The sequence below is a fragment of the Ambystoma mexicanum genome, chromosome 4q, assembly GCF_040938575.1.
Source record: "Ambystoma mexicanum isolate Mex_15411 chromosome 4q, UKY_AmexF1_1, whole genome shotgun sequence".
In the NCBI taxonomy this organism is placed as follows: domain Eukaryota; kingdom Metazoa; phylum Chordata; class Amphibia; order Caudata; family Ambystomatidae; genus Ambystoma; species Ambystoma mexicanum.
Window position 1 is genome coordinate 789,495,458 of NC_090928.1, and position 23,499 is coordinate 789,518,956.

A 23,499-nucleotide genomic window follows, 5' to 3' on the forward strand; every position below is an offset into this window, starting at 1 on the left:
AGCTCGGATTGTTTGGCTGTTGATGTGGCTAGTGTGATCACGGAGGGGGTGATGAGGTGGTTACTCCAGAGTATCTGTAATGGTGGCGCTGTGTTGATGAGGTTTTTGTTGGCGAAGATTGCATCAATTGTATGTTCAGCCACATGATTTGTTCCTTTAACTTGCTGATGTAGTGTCATTCTCTTCAGTTATTTGGCCAGTGACTCTTGTGTGTTTGTGGTTTCTTCATCAAACCAGATGTTGAAGTCTCCAATGATTATCGGATGTTCCTGCTTGATGTGTTGGAATTGAAATAATATTATGCCTCCTATCGCAGTAATTGAATGTGTATTGGCCTACGCCAAGTTGTCTAAAATATCATGCGAATAGACTCCGCGGCAAGGTCTTGACCTTAAAGAAAGTAATGTAAGTCGCCATCTTGGATTTAGCCGCCATTTTAGGTTCTCTTGTAATGTGGAAGTCACCCTGAACATCAAAATGGAGGCTGAATGACATTCTGAGTGAGATTCTGGCCGTTGTGACCTCCGCACACACGAATAATTAATATGCCTGCAGGCCACTTGTCGGGGTCGCGAACTGAGACCTTGTCCTATTGCTGACCTATGTGTAAATGTACAACTATATCAGCAAAACTGATCAAAATGCATAAATTATAGGTTTGACCTGGCAAGGAACCCTAGGCCTGATCCCAAGAATGGTTAACCCGTGAGAGGGTTGGCCAAGGGCTGGACAAATCATATAAAAGACCCAAGTATTCCAATGTACGGTCTCTCTACTAATGCATTGAACCCTCGTTGAAGTTCGTTACGTTACTCTGAGAGCCGAATAGCTAACCGTTTGTCAATTGACTTTGGTAACTGTTGTAGCTTTTAAATAAAGCACTTGTATGTCCTTTGTAACCTGTGTTGGTGTGTTTCTTTTGGGCTTCCCAGCCTCATATCAATTTTTATGTTTTCACAGTTGGCGCCCGAATAGGGACCCTCAAGATTGATGCCGGATCATTGAAGGTTAACGCAGACTATCGAACCGGGATCGTACGGTGTGATACTGCGGGCCTGACCGAACGAGACACGATACCTCGGCAGCTCTGCACGATCCGATCCTTGGACGATAGTCGTGTGGTCTGACACGGCATCTTGACGAGGTCCATTTTTGAGGCGGGCAGATTTGTCGAAACCACCAAACACAAGGTAAAATTCGTTAGGTAAGTTCTTTGGTAAACCGCACGGTCCTCCTTAGGTTTGGTCAGGTGCAGTCGTGACCCGGCTCTTAATTTAACCCTGACAATTTGAATTTGGCGTATTGTATCTGCAGACACAATTATTGACCAGGTAACACCGATTTTTTGTGAAATGTCTGGGAAATTGTCTAGCTGCTTTAGGGCTCTGTTCCGCAGCGATCGACAATCTTTGGAATTTAGCCGCTCGGCACCACAGGAGGGGTCGCCGGCATGTACTATGTACTGTAAGTATGGCATTGGAAGTATAGTATTTAATGATATTTGGCACAGACAGACCAGACATGCCTCTGAATTTCAGTGGCCAATCAATGGCAGTTTTGAGATCCCCCGTATTGAATACCTAGAATCTGTCTTGCTAAAAAAGAAGGCTAGACCTGCAGCCTTTGATGTTTTGCAGAATTGGAAAAAAGAAGCATTGCAGCAGCTTAAAAGTAGGGATAAACATGCACGCCGCCATAAAACAAATGCCGAAAAAGCATTGTTATATGATAAGGAAAAACATTCAGAGTCAGTTAAAAATATGGATAGGGCTTTTTCACTCGGAATCCAGAAAATGTATCCCTCTAAAGATTTCCATGTTTCTGAAGAATTTATTGAAAAATTGTTAAACGAACGCAGGCCTGGTGCCTCTGCGCCACCTCCGTATGATCCTCTCCTAGGTGCTCTGCCCATTCCTGCTGTTATCCCTGCTGTTATTCCTGTTCCCCCTGTACAACCTATTGTTCCTATTCCTCTAGCTGTTGTTCCTCCACCTATCGCACCGCCCCTTCCTCTTGCGCCGATAGTTGCACCCTTATTAAATCTACCTGCACCTCTGCTCCCGAGTGGGTCCGTATTGACTGAAGTTGATCAAGGTGCAGGGTCAAAGATTGTCACTCGTAATACTGTTTCAGCAGATAAGAAACGGGAATTGTTTGCATGGGCTAAGCACTGTATGGAGAAAGGTGATCAAGTTAATGTTTTTCCACATTATCTAATTTGAACAGTTTTCCCGAGAAAAATGTTTTTATCGAAGGTTTGGGGACTCATTTATGTGTGTTGTGGGGTAGATTACAAAATTCGGATCTTCCACAAGGGGTAAGGGATCTAAATGCTTTAGCACTTTCGAGGGACACAGAGAAGAAAGTACATGGTCATGTTGATAGATTGTTTGAGTATAGGAAGGACTTTGAAAGGTCACGAGATGGGGATGATGAAGACGATAGTATGTATGTACAGAAACGGTTCCTTCCGTGTCGTAGATCGGCACCTGAGGAAGTACGAATTTGTACCGAAGATGCGATTCGATGGATCTCGGATTCATCGATCCCGCCAGATGAAGTATATGATACGTATAGTCAGTATACAGTAGAAATGCAAAGGAAGGTAATTCAGGTAATAGTACAGTACCTGCAAGAAGAATGTGTAAGGAAGAAGGTTAGTTGCCCTATAGAGTTGTTGGGAATTTGTAAAAGGGCTTTTCGCCCGACACTTCTTCGACTGCCTTAGTGCTCGACCTGGCTCTGTTGCTTAGTAAGTGGTCGGAGGTACCTATATCTCAGTTGCCTATGAGAGAGGTTCCTCCGACATTCATCCCAAAGATTGAGATTCCCGCTAACGCTGGGACTGGTGCACCCGCTGTGGATATCCCTGCGCATTATGTATCGCAATTCGTTCACGTCCCGTTTTCACGACAGGAAGTGAACATTATTAAACAATCAGTTCCCGATATCAGGAAAAACCCGACAGGGTTTTACAAAGAGATAGAGTCCGTCTTGCAGTCCTCTGTGTTCACCTTAAGTGATATTGACTTGCTATTCCCTGTACTCCTACCCGTGGATGTATGGAAGCAGGTTCGGACAATAGACGATGTGCCAGGGTTGGGAGATACGTGGGTTAATATGATTAGGGTTGATGGGGAAAGACGAGCTGGTGAGAAACCACCTCAGGTAATACTTACTTTGCCTGATAGAATTGTCGCAAAATTAAAAACTATAATTCCAGAGAAAAGAATTATTTGGGACAAGCTTACAGCCTGTGTTCAAGGGAAAACTGAAGGCGCCACCGAATTCTTTAATAGATTCGAGCAGGTATTTTCTGACTTCAGTGGGCAGGACTTGGGTACAGAGTCTGGGAAAAGATTGTTTGTGGACAAATTTGTACGCAGATTGTTGCCCTACATCCAGTCACAGATTATGTCCTCTGAGAGCGCTTGGCAGGCAAAATCTCAATCAGAAGTTTTGCACATGGCTCAGTATTATGAGAACCGTGTTAATAATGAGAAGGAGAAAATAGAGAAGAGGAAAGGAGATTTGAAAACTAAAGTATTATTACAACAAATTGTTAGAAACCCCAGAGGAGGCACGACACAGACCAGAGGTCAGTATGTCCCAAAAGGAAATGCTCCTTTGGGTTCTGTGAATATTAATCAATGTGCTTATTGCCGCCAGGAAGGTCATTGGCGAGCACAGTGCCCCGTCCTTCGACAAAGGTCAAACAGTGCATTTGGGAGTATGGGTAGACGACCTAGAGACTGCCCTGGAGCAGGGGGCCCTGATAGAGGTCAGTTTTTGCAAGATCCTCAGCAACCTTTTTCATGGGAAAATCAGACCTCGAGTGCGGACTCGAGGAACATATTTGATCACCCTTCTGCTGCCTACTTTCTGAAGAGCTTCCTTCTGATGATACTCTATTTCATTAGGACTGCCCGAAGCAGGGTTTGGAACCTTCACCTATTCCCGTTAATCAGAGAGGCCTCTACGTTGAATTATTATTGGGGAATAGGAAACACCAGTTTTTGATAGACACTGGAGCACAGAAGTGCTCCATTGATCATTCCCGGGTTCCAAACATTCCACTGTCAGGGCAAACAAATGTTTCTGTAGGGTGTTCTGGTATACCAATTGTCTGTCCGGTTTCTTCGCCGGTGTCTGTTTCTGTAGGGTCCCTTTATGGACCATTGCCCTTTTCTTCTGACTTCGAACTGTGGAGAGAATTTGCTGGGGTTAAATTTGTTAAAGAAATTGAATGCAGTAATTCATTGTTCCTCTGATGGAGTACGGCTGACGGTTTCACCACAGCAACTTCCCAATTCTCAGTTTCTGATTCGACCATTGCCTCCTGAGTTTAGCGTTGTCCCGGAATGTTTATGGGCGGTTGACGACAATGATGTCGGGGTACTACAGATTGAGCCCGTTAAAATAGTTTTGAAACATGGAGTTAAACTACCACGCATTCCGCAGTATAAAATATCAGTTGAGGGCGAGCGTGCTTTGAAATGCATTGTCTCTGATTTTGTGCATCGTGGGGTGATCGAGGAGATTGCAGGAAGTTTATGTAACAGTCCAATTTTGCCTGTATATAAGAAAGGCGACAATGCAATCCCATACCGGTTCATAATTGATCTTCGTGCTATTAACAGAGTTGTCGCCCCACAATTTCCAATTGTGCCTGATGTAACAATGATATTGACAATGATCCCTGCTACGGCTACGCACTTCAGCGTTGTGGATTTAAAAAATGCTTTCTTTAGCATTCCTATACATAAGGAGAGTAGATATTTGTTTGCATTCACCTTGGGGGGACGTTCATTTACATTTACTCGGGCACCTCAAGGGTATACTGAAAGTCCAAGCATTTATAGTAGAGCTTTGAAAGAGCAGCTCGACACCCTTGAATTGCCACCTACTTGTACACTGCTTCAGTATGTCGATGATTTGCTTTTGGCTGCAGATTCTGAAAGTGCTTGAATAGAAGGCACTGTACTGTTGCTTGTTCATCTAGCTAAAAATGGTCTCAAAGCTTCGCTCAAAAAATTTCAATATTGTTGTCAGGAAGTCGCCTATTTAGGCTACCTCCTGGAAAAGGAGGGGAGAAGATTGACACCTGAAAGAATAAAACACATTTCTGGCATGTCTGTTCCAAATACACAGAAGGAAGTCAGAGCCTTAATAGGTATGGCTTCTTATTGTAGGTTGTGGATCCCGAACTTTTCACTAGTGATAAAACCGATGTTGGCTTTCACGAAGAAGGGCATTTCTCTGCCACTGCCATGGAAATCGGAACATCAACGATCATTTGAGCTTCTCAAAACCGCGTTATGCTCTGCATCGGTTCTGGGTACTCCAAATTATGACAAGGCCTTTGTGTTGTTTGTGCATGAATGTGATGGATGTGCTTTGGCTGTGTTAACACAGGAACACGGAGGGAAGAATAGGCCGTGTGGCTACTACTCCTTCCGCCCTTGATCCTGTCGCATGCGCTTTGCCAAGATGTTTGCGAGCTGTCGCTGCTGCTGCCGTGTCTGTAAAACAGAGTGAGGGAATGGTCCTAGGCCATGATTTGATTTTGATGGTACCTCACTCTGTAGATATCCTATTGAACAAAACCCAAACACAACACCTCACCTCTGCACGGCTAACAAGGTATAAATTAATTCTGTTTGCCCCTCACATTCAAATTAAGAGGTGTTGTGTTCTTAATCCAGCTGAACTCTTACCTTTCCCGCAAAACACTGTTTGCGGTGACGAAGAATTACATGACTGCCTGTATACCACTGAACAAGAAACGAAGGGCAGGATAGATCTTATAGATACTCCTTTGGACAATGCAGAAGGGGAGCTGTTTTGTGATGGCTCCTGCTTCAAACTTTCAGATGGTACATCTACAGCTGCTTACGCAGTTACTACGTTGAGTACAGTTGTTGAAACTAAGAGAATTTCGTGTAACTCTGCGCAGGCCGCAGAGATTATAGCGTTGACCCGAGCTTGTGAACTCTCCGAAGGGCGTATAGTAAATATATATATACTGATAGCCAGTACACCTTTGGGGTGGCTCACAACTTCGGGAGGCTCTGGTCGGAAAGAGGGTTCCTGACCTCACATGGGACCAAGATTCAGCATGGCCACCTGATAGTGCAATTGCTCTCGGCACTCTCGCTCCCTAGGCAGTTGGCGATCATGAAATGTGCAGCACATCGTACGGTCATAGATGATGTGGGAAAAGGGAACGCTTTCGCTGATAGCCAGGCAAACGGCCACAGACCTTAGCACGGACATGTATGCTCTAAGGGAAACAAAAGATGCCTATGTAATGGATGAAGGTATTGGGTCTGCGCAAGATATTCAAACTGATGCCACAATAAAGGAGTCTAAAAGGTGGGCCGAAGGAATGGGGAAACTAGATGATGATGGGTGTTGGGTGGATACATCTGAAGGAAAATGGTTGCTCCCTGATTCATATGTACTGGCAATGGTTACGGTGGCACACGGTCCTACACATGTGTGTGCTCAGCAGATCACGAAAATGTTAGAACAAGTTTGGGTGAATAACAAAATTCTGGAGACTGCACGACGTTACTTCCAGAATTGTATGATTTGCTTACAGCACAATGTGGGGAAGGGGACAGTAACTCCAAGGGGAAGCTTTGGGCCCCCTTCTGTTCCCTTCGAGGTCATCCACTTTGATTTTATTGAGATGGAACGGTGTAACAATCTAAAATATGTTCTTGTAATTATTTGTGCTTTTAGTAAATGGGTCGAGGCTTTCCCCATTAAAGATGCTACTGCCATGACCACTGCAAAGACTATGGTAAAAGAATTCTTTCCTCGATTTGGGCTCCCAAGGGTAATTTGGTCGGACAATGGTCCCCATTTTGTTGCAGCAGTAATTTTGCAGATATGCACAGCGTTACATATTGAGAAACGATTTCACTCAGCCAGACACCCTCAAAGTGCTGGGTTGGTAGAAAGACATAATGGTATCTTAAAGAATAAGCTTGCAAAAACATGTGCCGATACCAAACTGAAATGGCCAGATGCCTTACCTATTGTATTATTAGCTATGCGTACCACACCTCAAACTAAGACTGGGCTTTCTCTATTTGAGGTAGTGATGGGGAGACCTGCTAACATTTGGGGTCTCCCAAAGCCTAAAGCCCTGAGGGAGGTGGAAAATGTATTGCTTGTAGACTACTGCAACCAGTTGACTAAAAACCTGTATTTCATTTATCATCAGGTTTACTCAGCTTTACCTGTACGGTTCACGGGCCCAGGACACGATATTCAGCCTGGAAGTTGGGTCCTGTTGAAGGCCTACGAAAGGTCTTCCTGTCTCGCTCCTCGCTGGAAGGGACCCTACCAGGTGCTGTTGGTCACCCGGACAGCAGAGCAGGTGGCTGGGAAAAAACACTGGATCCATGCGACGCATGTCAAGGAACTTCCTCACCCGACACCACACGTTACAGAAGAAGCAGAACCCCTCGCTGATGCTACAATCTCTGATCTTGGAGTAGCAAACAGCGCTGTGAGTGCGTCGGAGAATTTCTCTGAGCCCGTGGAGCTTGGGGAACAGTCCATTTCGTCTCCACACTCTTTTGAAAAATCACTTCCGGAAAACACTGTTTCAAGTTCTGCGACTTCCGTCGCCTCTGATACGCCGCTTCCCTCAGGAAGTGACGACACCTTATTTTCGGATCAAACAGTTTTGGGTACCACCAGATAAAACCTTCGACGAAGAAAATAGAACTACAGCACGGGTCTTTCCGTGCATTTGGGAAGGAGAAGTGATTGAAAGTTTTCTTTTGTATAAGAAAGTTCCTGTTGAACAAAAGGAGAAAAAAAAAGGATTCTGCTGGCTAGGGTTGGGAAGGACTAAGAGGTCGCGCGACTGTAGTGTCACCAGCAACGAACATTGGGGTCGTCGATTGAGAAACTGCAATGCCTGCCACCTCCACCGCTGCTCCCCGCACTGGACTTGTGAATAGGGGGGTGACCAACTCGGACAACGAACAATGTGCCTGGGCCCCGAAAACGTATTGCTGTGTTGTGTTAATGATAATTGGTATTTGTGCGATTACTGCCGTAGGACTTTGGTACTTTGAAGAAATGTACCCTCTAAAACCTCTACTGCCAATTGAGATTGTACCTACTGCTTTGACTCCCTCTGTACACCTTCACACTCTGTCCCCTAGAGACTCCCAACATAGACGAAAGTATCATAATAATACTTTAATGATAGTAATGAATGCAACGCATGCCATTTTTAATAAGAGTAATTGTTGGATTTGCACTCATTTACCGCAACATGGGAACAAGGGGCTAGGATGGTATATTCACCCTTTACCTTTAACGACTGCTTGCTATGCCTCTCTTAGAGCACTATTCTTTGGCCGTTGGAATGATAGCATCTCAGGGAACTTTGATGGAACTAATTTGAATGATTTTGAGAAACGTGAATTAACTCCCCTGGGATGCTCGCTTTTTGCAAATAGAAGTAAACCTAATGTTGCTTCTATTAGGCCGTCTGATAAACTATCTCTTCCCTTTCAAACTCTAATTTCCTTTAAAATGGCTCCGATAGGCAATAAGGACGCCCTGCCTCCTTCCTACTCCATAAATCATAGCCCTGATTCAGGCCCCTTTTGTGTACAAAGAAATGGCACTCGGCCAATGGGAGATTTTGAAGGTTGTATGAACATTGTAAATTTGACTGGAGAAAACAGGCCTCTGTATGTAGGGGGGCCTGTTAATTTTGTTTGTGGTAGTTCAGCATTTCCCTGGTTGCCCAAGGATTGGCAGGGAACCTGTTATTTAGGAATCCTGTTACTTGCGGTATTTGTAGCTAGTACATTGGAGGTTTCTAAGGCTCGCCCACGGCGGGACGAGAACGGAGATACCCCTGGGCAAGTATTGGGAAATATAGCAACATCAGTTGTGTCCTTTTGGGGACAGATAGCGAACTCTGAGAACATTAGGGGATTAGCAAGGGTACTGGAGAGAACGATCAACCGGACCACGGACATACTCTACAATATGACACTAGAAAAAAAAGCAATAAGATTGGTAGCACTCCAAAATCGGATGGCATTAGAGGTCATTCTGGCAGAACGAGGTGGAGTATGCAAATTGGTGGGGTCCGCTTGCTGTGTTTTCGTACCAGATTCCTCGCCGACAATTTTTAAGCAATACAGAACTTGCATATCCTTAGTTCTGAAGTGCATATTTCTGTAGGAGATTGGAATATTAGCACCTGGTTTTGGGATTCTTTACGATCTTGGGGTTGGAAGGTGCTTTCTGTCATTCTGGTTATTTTGGGGATCCTGCTATTCCTTTGTTGCTGTTTTCAATGTCTACCGAGTATATGTGTAATGCTAGGGGGATGTTGTGCTCAAGCAGTGAGCACAGTAGGGCACAGAATGTATGCCCCAGATACAGCATCTAAAGAGTTCGTGTTACAAGAGGTTCTGATGAACGACCTAATGGCTATAGACATTACAGACAATGATTCGGGATGTATGGATGACAATGCATGGAGTTATTTGCAAAAGTATTAGAAATTATATTAGCACTTGGCATAGGCCAAAAGGAGGGTCTGTTGGAATTGAAATAATATTATGCCTCCTATCGCAGTAATTGAATGTGTATTGGCCTACGCCAAGTTGTCTAAAATATCATGCGAATAGACTCCGCAGCAAGGTCTTGACCTTAAAGAAAGTAATGTAAGTCGCCATCTTGGATTTAGCTGCCATTTTAGGTTCTCTTGTAATGTGGAAGTCACCCTGAACATCAAAATGGAGGCTGAATGGCATTCTGAGTGAGATTCTGGCCGTTGTGACCTCTGCACACACAAATAATTAATATGCCTGCAGGCCACTTGTCGGGGTCGCGAACTGAGACCTTGTCCTATTGCTGACCTATGTGTAAATGTACAACTATATCAGCGAAACTAATCAAAATGCATAAATTATAGGATTGACCTGGCAAGGAACCCTAGGCCTGATCCCAAGAAAGGTTAACCCGCGAGAGGGTTGGCCAAGGGCTGGACAAATCATATAAAAGACCCAAGTATTCCAATGTACGGTCTCTCTACTAATGCATCGAACCCTCGTTGAAGTTTGTTACAATACTCTGAGAGCCGAATAGCTATCCGTTTGTCAATTGACTTTGGTAACTGTTGTAGCTTTTAAATAAAGCACTTGTATGTCCTTTGTAACCTGCGTTGGTGTGTTTCTTTTGGGCTTCCCAGCCTCATATCAATTTTTATGTTTTCACAGATGGCTAGGTTGGTGATGGCTACAGTAAAGGCATCCCTTAACGGTTGTCTTGTATGTCGGTGGTCTTATACCAGGATGAATGTGAGGTTTGTTTTGGGGTTTGCTGTTAGGCGAAGGATTAGGGATTCACAGTTTTTGATGTTTAGTGGTTCTTCAGTTTTAATTTTCAGGTGTTCCTTGTATGCTTTATCCAGTCCTCTTCCTCTTTTGTTTTTCCTGTTTGCTCGTGGGCACTTGAAGTTGTCAGGTAGGCAGTTATGGAGTGTGATATTGTAATTGTTGTCTAGCCATGTTTTGGTTATGAATAGGATGTCGATATCTCTGTCGCACAGATGCCATGCATATAGGGAACTAAATGGCTTTTCTGGGGCAATAGAGGCTGCACTGGTATATGATTGCATCAATTAAACATGAAATGCAAATATAGAGCCTTATATTGTGCATAACAGGATTTCACTGAAAATTGAATTGTGTATTGACAGTACACACCAGATTGCCATACATGTGTTCTATTGAAAACATGTGCTATTTTGATTCAGTAATAATGCATTTACTTGGTGGCATCATGGACATTTTATTTTTAAAATGTGTACGCTATATGAACTCACACATTGACTATGCTTACAACAAAAAAACATAAACATAAAACACACATGGCAAGAGGAACATTTCACCTGGTGCAATTTGACAATACCATATTTAATATTTCTTTTTGAAGTGTAACGCCAATGGAGGATAACAACACAAGCATGGCATTCAATTGAACGGAACGCTATCAGTGTCCACCAAGCAGTCGGACACATTTCAGAAGTTGGAGGTGTGAGATAGGGAAGAACAGAAAAACATTCCAATACCTCAGACTGCAGTTTAAACCTCTGAGCCTGCAGCTGGCACAGGATGGTCTTGTACTCCTCCAGCTGATTCTGCAGAATAGGCAGTTTTCTTTCAGAGAGCATTTTTTCCTGAAGGAAATAAACAATGTTCAGAAGTGACTGGAATGTAAAGAGCATACACACGTGCCTGCATTTGTAAAAGTTGCATTTGCAATATGGGGCACGCATTTATCATGGAGATGTTTTTTTCTACCGTCGGGTTTTACCATGATTTGGCAAGTCACCAGACAGTTATGTGGCCCCAGATCAGGTGACTCCATCAGTCAGAGGCGAATGACATATAACGTGTACATTTGATGATACTGTATTCCTTATACAATTTGGCTTGCACCACCTTCTACAGCCAAACCCTTTTGTCAGTTTCTTCAGCACCGATTTTAATTGTCTGCCTTTATCCCACTCTCCTTTTATTATGTTTGACTTCCTCTTCTGCTTTCCTCATAGCACTCTTCCTTCATGTCCATTCTGTCATTCTTGTTGACTCTTTGCATTACGTGTTTCTGACCACTAACTTTTCTCTACCTTGCAATCTTTTTCAGCCATCAATGTGTTTTATTGGACCTCCCTTTATACTCCACTGTTCATGCTACAGCTATTTATGTCCATTGTAAATCTATGTGTTTGTCCATTCCCACCACTTCTCATTTTCTATGGTTACATATCGTTTTTATTTCTATCCTCATCTCTGATTTAATTTCACTTTCTTCTATTATTACTATTTCTATAATGCCTATTTTGTATTGTTCTCTCCAATAGTCGCTTTCTGCCTTGAATCTCCATTTGTATACCAACCATCTTACCACTTCACCTTTTGCAAAGAGATCATCCACCTGTAAAAACAGTCAGCTATTGCACGCAAGCACCTTTAATCCTTACATTGAATCAGTGATTGATGGCAGGTCACGTGACATTGTGATATCACTAGCCTGCTTCTAACATTAGAGCTGACTGCTCACAAGATTATGGGCCTCAATACAGCTTTGGAGGCAGCCATGCCCTTTATTAGGGCATGGGTGCCTCCAAAATCGTGTCCGGGTCTGGGTTCCCTGAATGGGGAAATACCGGCCATTCCAAGTATGGAGGGCCCGGTATTTCCTCCTTCAGGGAGCCCGGTCCTTCCCCATTCTAATTCGAGCCCTCATAGGGCTCAATGGGAATGGGGAGGGAGCTAACAACGGGCCCATTACGAAAGGGACATTTTTTAGCTCCCTGGTCCCCTCGCAGGACCCGCTATGGACGTCTGTTTTTTCTGCGGGTCCCGCGAAGGGACCTCGTAATATTGCGGAGTGGGTTTAACGGCACCAGCACCATTACCGGCGCCGTTAAACCCATTCTGCACAAGTTGTAATGAGGCCCTCTATGTTTACACGCAAAATGTTGACCCTCACACGCTTGTATTAATATCTGGTTATTGGGAGCTTAAAGTGTGTTAAGTGTGATACGGATATTATAAGTAAATCAGCAGAGGCCAGAGATATAAGGCTTCAGGTTGCAGGGCGCCAAGTTTTCTTTTCAGTGATGTCTGAAATAGCGAGATAAGCAATGCCAGGCATATCTTTCCTTTACCTTTTATGTTTACATGTTCGCTCGTGCACTTTGATAAAATCATCCTTTGCTGCTACCTCTAAAATGACATTTTAAAACGTTTCGTCTCTTTCCCTTCACGGTGAATAAGAAATGATAGCACTTTGTACATATTCAATTCACATGATTATAGTTAGAATTCACACAAAAACACAGGCACAAGTCGTAGTAGGTAAAATAAATAACATATTGAGTATAAAAGTTAAAGAAACATTTTTCTTCCTGAAATTGTCCTCAAACTTTGTGGAAAGTAAATCACTTTCAGGACAAAATATGTGAAAAAGTAAGACCTTTTCCTGTTGATTGCCCTGTGTCCATTATGTCATTGACTAGGGAAGTCCCAGGAACCCACTTTTTAATTACGAGTTGCCATTGACATTTATTTCCACATTTTTGTGAATTAGGCACCATTTGAACATTTTTTTCGAATACAAATGTGCGTTCAGAAAAACGGTTTGTGATCAGGCCTTCTGCTTTTAAGAAACATGTTTATTTCACTGCCATGTTTTGCTTTTTCCCTTTCATACGTTTGTGTTTCATTGATCATACACTGTATAAATCAGTATGAATAATTGTGTTAAACTAAAGCATTGTTTAAAAAGTGGTCACCTAAAACAGTTTTCTCATGTAATCCACCTGTCTTTTCCTGGTGTAAATAGCAGGGGGATTCAATAGGGATTTATTGGTTTTACTCGAGCATTAAAATACCTCACTGATCTAAAAACAAATGGTTTTTGATGGCAGGGAGCAAAGAGGAGGCTGAAACAATATTGCTGTTCCATGCCGCCCCCAGCCCACCTTAACCTCCAAAACGCTTGAGAAGTCGTCATAGCATAAACATATGTTAGTACAGCCCTACACGTGTTACACCTGCTTATATCACCTTGTTGTGCTCCAGGGACTAATGCAATTACCCCTGTGTGTTCTACTCATAAATACAGTTGTACACATCTGCTTGTATCACCTTGTTGTGCTCCAGGGACTAATGCAATTACCCCTGTGTGTTCTACTCATAAATACAGTTGTACACATAGGACCCAGACAATGATTTCATTCAACAAGCTGTCCAGCCCTATTTTTTAATTAAATGCTTACTTTGCTTTAGAACACTTGAACAAACTTACTTGTTTTAGATATTTCATACAAGACCCCCTCTTAGGGCAGTTTCTGACATTCCTACAGGATTCACATATTGACAGTACTGGTCATTGGGCCGGCTCTCGGCGGATCCGAGATCCGGCACCAGATGTGTGGCCGGATCTCGGGATCCGGCCAGAGTCAGCCGCCCAAGCCCATGAACCGCGCTGGAAAAAAGAAAGAAGAAAAAAAAAAAGCGTCTGCGACGGCAGCATTGTCGTTTACCGCGGCTTTGGCACTGATGTGCAATGCACAATGCTCACTACATGTACAACTGAAAGGAATCAGTTGTAAATGTAGCGAGCATTGTGCTTTACACGCCAGAGCCGCGTAAAAGGCAATGCTGCCCTCGTGGGCGTTTTTTTTTTGGCACAACAAAATGAGCCAGGGCTCATCAAGGGGGCCTGGCCTAACTGCAGGCGTCCTGCTGGCCCATTAGGCCACGCCCCCCTGAAGAGCCCCGGCTCAATGGGCTACTGGCACCCCTGCCAGGCAGCCTTTTGTAGTGATCAACACCCTCTCCCCGGGGGAGAGGGTGTTGATCTCTGCATTTATTTTCTATTGGGTTGCCTGGCAGGGGACAGCGCCTCGCCTATTCAGCCTTAATGGTGGCGCTTCCCCTCGGCAGCTGGGGAGGGGCAGCGTCGCCATTAAGGCTGAAGAGGTGAGGCTGCTGGAAGCTGAGGCCGTTTTCCTGAAGACTGAAACTCACAGAGTTTCAGTCTTCAGGAAAACGGCCTCAGCTTCCAGCGGCCTCACGTTTCTCTCCACAATGGTGGCACCGGCCCACGGGCATCTCCTGCTTAAAGGTATGCCTCGCAGGTGCGGCGCCACCATTATGGCTGAAAGGCATTTTTTTCTGGAGCCTGGCAGGGGAGATTAGTGGCCCCACAGGGCCCCGCCTCAGATTGAAATTTCGGAGCCCCGTCCCACTTAAAGCCCTGGCCGGTGGTAAAAGGCAATGTTGCCTTTGTGGGCACTTTTTTTTTTTTAAGTATTTATCTGATCGGATGGCCACTACCAACCCCGCCCCCTCTAGACCACGCCCCCTCTTCCCCCAACTCCTCCCCCACCCGCACTTGTGGGATCCCCCACCACATTTTTTCCATTTCCAGCACTGCATATTGATAACCTACAAGTTTAATTCCTAGATGATTATGGCATGTTAACATTTTCTATTTGGAAACCTTACCTCATGTGTCCCGGCTGTGATGGCAGTCACGCGTGGAGTTGTCTGGATGATTTGCTGTAAAATGCTCACGTAAGTCTGAATTTCCATGAGATTCTGTCAGAGAAAAATATCACTTTCAGAAATGGCTTGTTTTTACTATTTCAGACTTCCTGTCTTACTGCATAAGAGACATTCGAGCTCCTGAAGGGAGGTGAAATAGAGAGTTGGATAACATGAGAGGAATAACCTGCGAGAGAGAGAAAATGACAGAATGAGACAGAGAGAGACATAGATAGAGGGGAGGGGTAAAGAAGGACAGAGGGAGTGACAGAGAGCAAGAGCCAGATTGACAGAAGTAGAGAGGAGCGAAAGTGAGAGAGAGAGAGACAGAGAGAGAGACAGAGAGAGGGAGTGAAGGTAGGAGAGAGAGGGAGAGAAAGGGAAGAAGAATAAAGAAATCGAGAAAGGGAGGGAGAGAGAGAGGGAGAAGGAGAGAGATATGTCCCATTATTACCCACTACAGTCATGCAATTTGCAATGAAGCAAGTGTGTGGATGTCCCTACACATGGAGAACAAGAAATTGCATTGCTGGATGACAACTACAAATCCCTTTTATCATGCAGCACTTTCACATTGACGTGCAACATAAACACTGTATCATTAATTGCTCATGAGAGGAGATGTTGAAAAATGTCAGATGAGAAAACCTCTGAAGCTTTGAGAAAAAAAAGAGCCGTAGAGCATATGCTACATTATGGGGTGTAGTGACACTAAGAAGAACATTAAATACAATTGTATTGGAATTTGTCTCCATTTCACAGACACATGTAAGCTACGACTACAATGCCACCTGTTTTTGTATGCACACAAGTCATGAGTATAAAGTGTGTGCCATTAAATAAACAGATTGCAAAGCCTATTGCTGATTTTGTTGCTATTATACTTGACAAGAGATCAAAAGAAACTGGAAATCAGAACATTCATTATAAATCACACCAGGATTATTTTGCTTCTTTTTGGTTATTACCTCAATACATAATGAATATTTTTACTAATAAACGGATAGATTAAATTGTACATGTCCCTCGTTTTTAAATGCGACAGTAGTTCATACCACCCATAAGTGAATTGTCAATTTAGCTTGAATTTAAAATGTCTGTTTTCATGCAAAAGTCAGCTTTGTTGAAAACAACAGTAGCCATCACTTTAATCAATTAATAGAAAATGGGTGGACCCAATGTGTTTACCGAAATGAAAGGGCCCTGTTTCTAAACTCTGAAAATGACAATGAATTCAAGATTTATATTCCAACTGCACGCTTTAACATTGCCCTATTTTTTTTTTCTTTCGAGCTAACCTTTGAGAATGCCCTGGCATTTGCTTGATGGATGCATGGCAAACCGTTAAGTGAAACAGTCCTCTGTATATATTACAACACATCATTCTGCAGAGGGAAGCAATTTTGAAGTGCTTTTAAAGCGGTAATCAAGGAGCATGAGAAACACTTCCCCACCACCTTAGATGTAACATATTTGCAACCTCTTCCCCTGTCCGCCTGCCCCTCCATATTAGTGCTTGGTGACTCTGCCCTCTTTTCCCTCCCCACCTTTCATTCTAAGCTCTCCTGCCAAAGAAAAATACATACAAAAACAACAAAAGAAATGTTCCTTTAGGAACCACCTTTCATAGTTAAAAAATAGAAAAAAAAACATAGACTCCATCTACTTTACATTTCGCAGTAAAGTACATAAACTCAATAAAATTGTCCCACATTTCCATTAGCATGGTGTGTTATGCTAATGGGAATATTGTGGCGTTCATCCCCCATTCCAGGGACTGGAACAGTGGATACCAGCCTGGCAGCCCAAGTTATCAGCCTAAGCAAAGCAAGTGTGGATAACAAGGTCTCTGAACAATTATCCCCTCATTCCAGCCCCTACAATGGGGGATGAATACCATTAGCATCCCAGGTTCTGAAAGCAGCGGCGTCCCTGTGTAAGAAGGAAAATCCTCACCATGGAAAGGGAAGGCAGGGTTCCATACAAGGTCCCTCTTCACGTTCCATGACAGCCTGCAGAAGGCAAAGAGAGAACCCTATGACCATATTACCACAAGCACATTTTTCTTCCCTTTCAAAGCTCTCCCACATTCAAATAACTTTACCACAAAGCCGGTGGACATGGCCAATTTAACCCCATGTGTTGTCCCTCGTGGTCATGGCCAGTAGCCAGATTGTCCGGATCATGACCTTATTCCATGACCCAGACAATGTGGCCACTGCCCATGGCCACAGACTACACTTCAGTCACCAAAGGTATATCACTTTTTTTTGTACCTACATTATGACACTTGTCAAAAAATAAAACACGGGCACATTTGCAAACCATGTTTTAAGGTCCTTGCCAATGCTTTTCACCAACCCTGTAATGCACAGGTGGCAGCGAACTTCACAGGACTGTTTGCGAACATCCGGACTGTTCGCTGACGTTTATGGCAAAAAAAACACTCATTTTTTTTCTTGTTGCAGCCATATCCCTTCCCATCCTCATCACCCCTCACCTCTCCAGAGATTATTTGATAAGTTTGACAAGTGCAATGTTGTGTTTTTTAATATGTTTTTAACGCGATGTCCGTGGACACCGGCCACTGTCTGCGAATCCAAGATGGCGGGCGTTTCCAAAAATCTGACGCACTTCACGCTTTTCACCATCCAATCAGTGGGTGTGTCTGATGTCCGCGGACACCACGTTGCCTTCTAAGCCAATTGGAGCCCTGTCCACAGACCGAACAGGGAAATGGCTCCACGGACATAACCCAGATATCACACATTTTTTTGGACCTACTTTTTGGTCATTTAAAAAAAAAAACTTGACAGATTTCCACCAAATTTACAATAGCACGCTTCTGGGACCAGGCCGCTGCTCCTGCTGCAAATTTGGTGAAAATCAGTCCAGCGGTTTGGGCTGTAGGCATGAGCAAAGTTTTTCTCCATTCAGTCTATGGAAAAAAACACATTTTGAGACCCATAACTTTGCCCCCCCTTGATGAAAATTCACCAAATCATGCAAATATATTCAGAGCAGGCCATATACTTCTTTTGCAAAGTTTGGTAAGGGTTTGTGCAGGGGGACAAAAGTTGTAAGCCACCCAAAAAGAGGTCTTCCTATGGATTTAGCCATAATTACACGGCCGCTACCGCAAGGTAGCTGGTGGGATCTTGTGCCCCACAGGAGTAACCTGTGTGGTGGAAGTGTTGGTTGAGGAAGATGAGGTACAGGAAGACAGCCTACTACTTACTCATAAAGGAACATTGTATCACTGCTTCATAAGTGCAATGCCGGCTGTCATCACACACTAAAGCTAACCATCGGACGGATGGAATACCATGGTTAGCTTTAGTGTGTTTTTGATTATCGTATGATTAGTTGACCATTCAAGAATTAGTTTTACCATTTAATACTGCTCAGGTGACTGACGTCTCTACTCCTTGAGTGATCCCCTTCACTCATCCGGGACAGCCGACATTGCACTTATGAATCAGTGAGCATGATTTATTAGATGGTTCTTTTTCCTTTTTCTTTTGTTAATTAGTTAATTCTTTACACAACAAGCACTTTTTATCATGCACTTTATTTTTTACGTGTAGGTCAACTTTAAATATGAGCTCTAGACAATTTAATATGTATTTTAATATGCAAAAAATTTAAATAAATACAGTTTTTTAAATGTTTTTTGGTTCATGTAGGGTTGATCTGTGGTGTGGACTTGGAGGTGCTTTTCTTCTTTTCTCTTGTCGGATTATGTCCCTTTGATTGAACATTATTACATTCCGCTTGCATGATTCCTGTTTAAATATTGTCTGTTGCTTCCCCTTTGTCAGTGAGGTAGGGGTAACCCATCCACTGTCCTGTTGTCATAATGTTGGTAGCAACCTGTCAGTAATGATTAGGAGACCTATCATGAAGTACATCATGTATCTACTCCTGTAAACAAAATATTATATTGGTTTGTTGCTGGTAATATAGGAACATAATCATACATACACATAGGCAATGGCTGCAGCATGCAACATAGAAGTACAATATTTTTAATCTGGTAATTTTCAATAGTAAAATGATGAATGCTACCTTATCACAGTTTTCATTAATGTTAAACATGGAATAAATAGCTAGCAATTCAAGACTTACTTCACACTTGTGTTAGTACAAACAATACATATGAATACCCACAATGCATACACATCAGAGGCAGATAAAGGGAAACTAAAGTAAGGAAGAAAGTAACAACATCACCAGAAAATGTCAATAATATTTAAGATCATTTTCATGTATAATAATGAATTGTGTGTTTGAGGTCTGATTAATGCCCTGTGTATGTGCACCATAAACTCATAGAAAACCCTAAGGAAAGTACTTTAAATACATATGACAAGGTTAACGTCTAGATATACAGCAGCTTTTGAATGTTCAATTCTGTCAGTGAACAAAAACACCTGGCAGCGATATATCAGTGAACAAAAACAAGTGGCCTAGTTATGTGATGTCATCAGTGATGTCATAAATTACATTTATGATGTCATGTTTGATGTCCTGGGTGTTAGTATTAGTAGTGCACGGTGGTGGCTCGAGTAATGGGTTCTTAGCTTGCCATAACTGGCGAATTTCTGGGGGGTTTCGGTTTTACTTGTTATATATTACACGGCCTGCAGTAGCAGGCATGTAGTTATGATTAAGTTGCTCAACCCATAGGAAGAACACTTTTTGGGGGGTGTATAACTTTGCCCCCCCCGGACGAATCCTTTCAAAACTGTGCAAAGAAAGTATATGGCTCACATCAGATTGATTCTGTGAAGTATGGTGAGGTTTCGCATAGGGATTAGAAGGTTATTGGGGGGTACCAAAATGGGTGATTTTTCCCATAGATGCAATAGAAAGAAATGTTGCTCATGCCTACAGTCCAATCCGCTGGGAGTGGCGGTTTGGTCCCGAAAGCGTGCTTTTGTAAATTTGGTGTAAATCCATCCAATAGTTCTTTTTAAATGGCCAAAAAGTAGGTAAAAATAAATTAGTGATATCTGTGTTCAGTCCGAGGACTCACTTCCCTGTTCGCTCCACAGACAGGCCTCCAATTGGTCCAGGAGGCAGCATGAGGTCCAGGGACATTGGAGGTGGCAGCTGATTGGATGGTGAAAAGCGCGATTTGCAGCAGATTTTTGTAGACGCCTGCCATGTTGCATTCGCGGACAGCACCCATTGTCTGCGAAAATCACGGTAAAACATATTGAAAAACACATTATACTTGTCAAACTAATGAAACAATATCTGGAGAGGTGAGGGGTGATGAGGTGGGAATGGGATATGGCCTAAAAAAGCTAAAAAAAAAGGTGTTTTTTCAACTCTGATATCTGCGAAGAGTCCGGATGTCCGGGGCAGTCCTGTTATGTTTGCAAACATCTCAGATGTTCGGGGATATCTATGCCTATCTTTGCATTACAGTGTTGCTGAAAAGGCAGTTTTTGGATGGCTTATAACTTTGGCACCACTCAATGAAACTACATGAAAGTTTGGAATTTCATTCTAGACTTGACTCTGCAAAGTGTGATGCTGTTTTGATGAATCTGCACAACAGTTTGCAAAAAAGATTTGAAACCTAGGTATAAAAGTTTTTCCAAAGTTTAGTGGGATTTTGTCAAGAGGGGGCAAAAGTGGAGGGGGGTTCTGCACATTTTTAGATGACTGAAAACTTTGTTGTCGTTTGACGAATGTGGAAAAAGGTTTCCAGAAAGATTATGGACCGAACCTTGAATGTTTGTGTCAAGTGGGGGCTAAGTTATATGACTATTTTATGTACGTACATTTGGACACTTTTCAAAAAATGAAACATGGGCGGATTTGCAGCAAACACATGTACGGAGCATTGGCAAGGACCTGAAATCATGGTTTTGCAAATGTGTCCGGCTGAAATGTGTGTTAGAGACACTTGTTGCATTATTTTGCAAATAGCTCCGGCTAACAGTAAAATGCTCATGTATGGGTGTGCTATAACAGCGTGTATAAAAAAAGCATCTGCATAGGCACGGCAACACTTTTTATATTTTTATTGGTTCTTTTCATAGGCGTGGTTATATATATACCTGCGTATATACAAATATATTTTCTGTGCAATTATCATATTGTCATGTGGATATATAGCACAAAACATTATCTCTGTCTGTAATTTTGTGTGCCTAGGTGTGCCCTTATTTCATTTGAAGTTTGTATGGCTGACTTAGTTTGATTTTGAGTTTGCAAAAAAATATGCGTCTAGTCGCGGATACAAAGCAGTCTCTGTAGCCGTTTCAAAAAGCTGTGGGCTTGTGGGGGAAAAATACATTTCTGTGAGTTTAATTATTATTGATTGTTGCTACTTTTCTTTTTCTGTAGCTGTCTGTGATAGGTTATAGGGAAAATGTGTCATCCATTTAACTAGTTCTATTAGTATATAGTCCTCTTTCTTTGGTGTTTATTTTGGAAAGTATGAAAGCGATCAGTTTCTGCAGTTGTATCCTTTTGGTTCTAGAACTCTCACTGTGGAGATGGCAGGAGTGTGGCTATGGCAAAGAAAGTGTGAATTCATTATTAAATGTTTGAAAGTGTATTTACAGTCTTCCGTTTTTTATATTTACTAGTGCTATCAGTTGGTCATTATGATTTGATATATTTCTTAAGTTTAAGAAATATGGACCTATCAAATTAGATGTGTCAATTAATGACATTTAGAGGCATTTCGTTTTTGTATTTATGTTATTGAGAGCAAAGGTTTATTTGATTGCATTTATTGTAAATCTTAATCCACTTTCATGTATGCAGTATTGTTAGGTCTTTTGAGTGGTTTGCAAGTTCATTTTAGTAATTTGTTTGTGTGTATTTTATTGTAGCTGTATCGATCTCATCATCTCATTGCACTTTCACTAGATGTTGTACAGTTTACTTCTGAGAAAAATGACAATCTATATTCAGAACATAGTGGTACTGTTGGACATGGGAGCAGCTGTTAAATTTGGAAAAGTGCAGTTCACACTGCTGCAGTCTTCTACATTGAGTGTTTTTGATTACTTTTGGACACAGGTGCTGGAGTTGGTGCTGATTTCTGTGCACGTAATGCATGAGCCCCATGCATTTTTATTTGTGGTGCTCGTTTGATTTTTGATAGTCATCATCTACAACTTTGCAGTGGATTTGCACTAAATGTTTTCTCATTGTTGATGTTCCTAGGCTTTGTGATGGAACATTAGAAAGGCCCTGTCATAGAGTTTTATTGTGCAATGTGCATAGCACGTCCTTTGCCACTTTTTTTTTAACTGTCTTGTTTTACTTTTGCAAACAATTGGGAGATTCTGATTTCTGAGACTGCATCACATAAATTACAATAGATAGTATAACATATATTTTCAGTCTGTATTCAATTTTATGTATTTTTCTAACTTAAAAGGTGTGCTTTCAAAGAGCTATTTTGGGAGCTGCTAAAACAGGAGTCTGTGCAGTTGAGACCGCTGCTGTTATTTGCAGTTGGTGATGTTGTTGCACTGGTGGATGGAGGTGCTGCAGACAGAATATTGGAAGGCCTATGGTGTAGAGTTTTGTTGCAGTTTTTCTCAAACTACCACCTCTGTTTCTTTTTTCGAACATTGTTATTTGAATTTAAAGAAGTGCCAACTGTCAGCAGTGGTTTTCATCTCAGTTGCCTTTTTCCTTGGTGGTGATGGATTTGGAACAGAAATGATGTCATCACTGCTGTTACTATTATGGTTGGACATGTTTGAATGTTTAATGGGGGAGGAACATTTAACACAATGAAAATGACAGCACAAAAAGACAATTCCTAAATAAATTGTTCAGAACAGGTTTACTTCTTTTTTAATATCTTCCTGTGTAGGATAATTGTCCTCCAGCCATTGCATGTAGCTTTCCATTTTAATGTGGTAATTAGAAATACTGCTTATAACTCCAGATACTAGAATTAGCAATGGAGGAAGAGTCCATGAGGAGAGAAGGTGGAATGTATGTATTCACTGATTGGTTGTTTATTGCCTGTGTGGTGAGGGGCTGCCAATAAGATGTCTAGTACCTCAGATGCCAAAAAATGGTATATTGTATTGTATGATTGTATTAAGACTTTTTCTACATAGAACATTTGTATTGCTTGAGAGTGAGGTGTAGTTTTAGGAGATTGTGGTATTTCCGGGGTATATGTATTGTTTAATTGGATATTGTGAATATGCATGCAATTTCAGAAGGAGGGGATTGTGATTGTTTAGAGTAATATGGAAAATAGAGAATTTTGAGAAAGGTGCTAATAGTGATGTTAAGGAAATAGGTGAAATGTTATCAAAGCATTGGTTTACAAAGTTTTTTGGTTCTATACTACTATTGTAGATGGATTGTTTGAAATGAGAGGTTCATG

At 42.3% G+C, this 23,499-nt stretch overlaps 1 protein-coding gene across 1 annotated transcript in view; it reads right to left on the bottom strand.

The window, feature by feature from the left end:
* The window catches only part of BFSP1 (beaded filament structural protein 1), a 523,750-nt gene that overhangs the window by 279,839 nt on the left and 220,412 nt on the right, over nt 1-23,499 (bottom strand). The window contains 2 exon segments of the mRNA XM_069607288.1: nt 11,126-11,233; nt 15,078-15,170. Coding sequence (XP_069463389.1) covers nt 11,126-11,233; nt 15,078-15,170 — 201 coding nt within the window.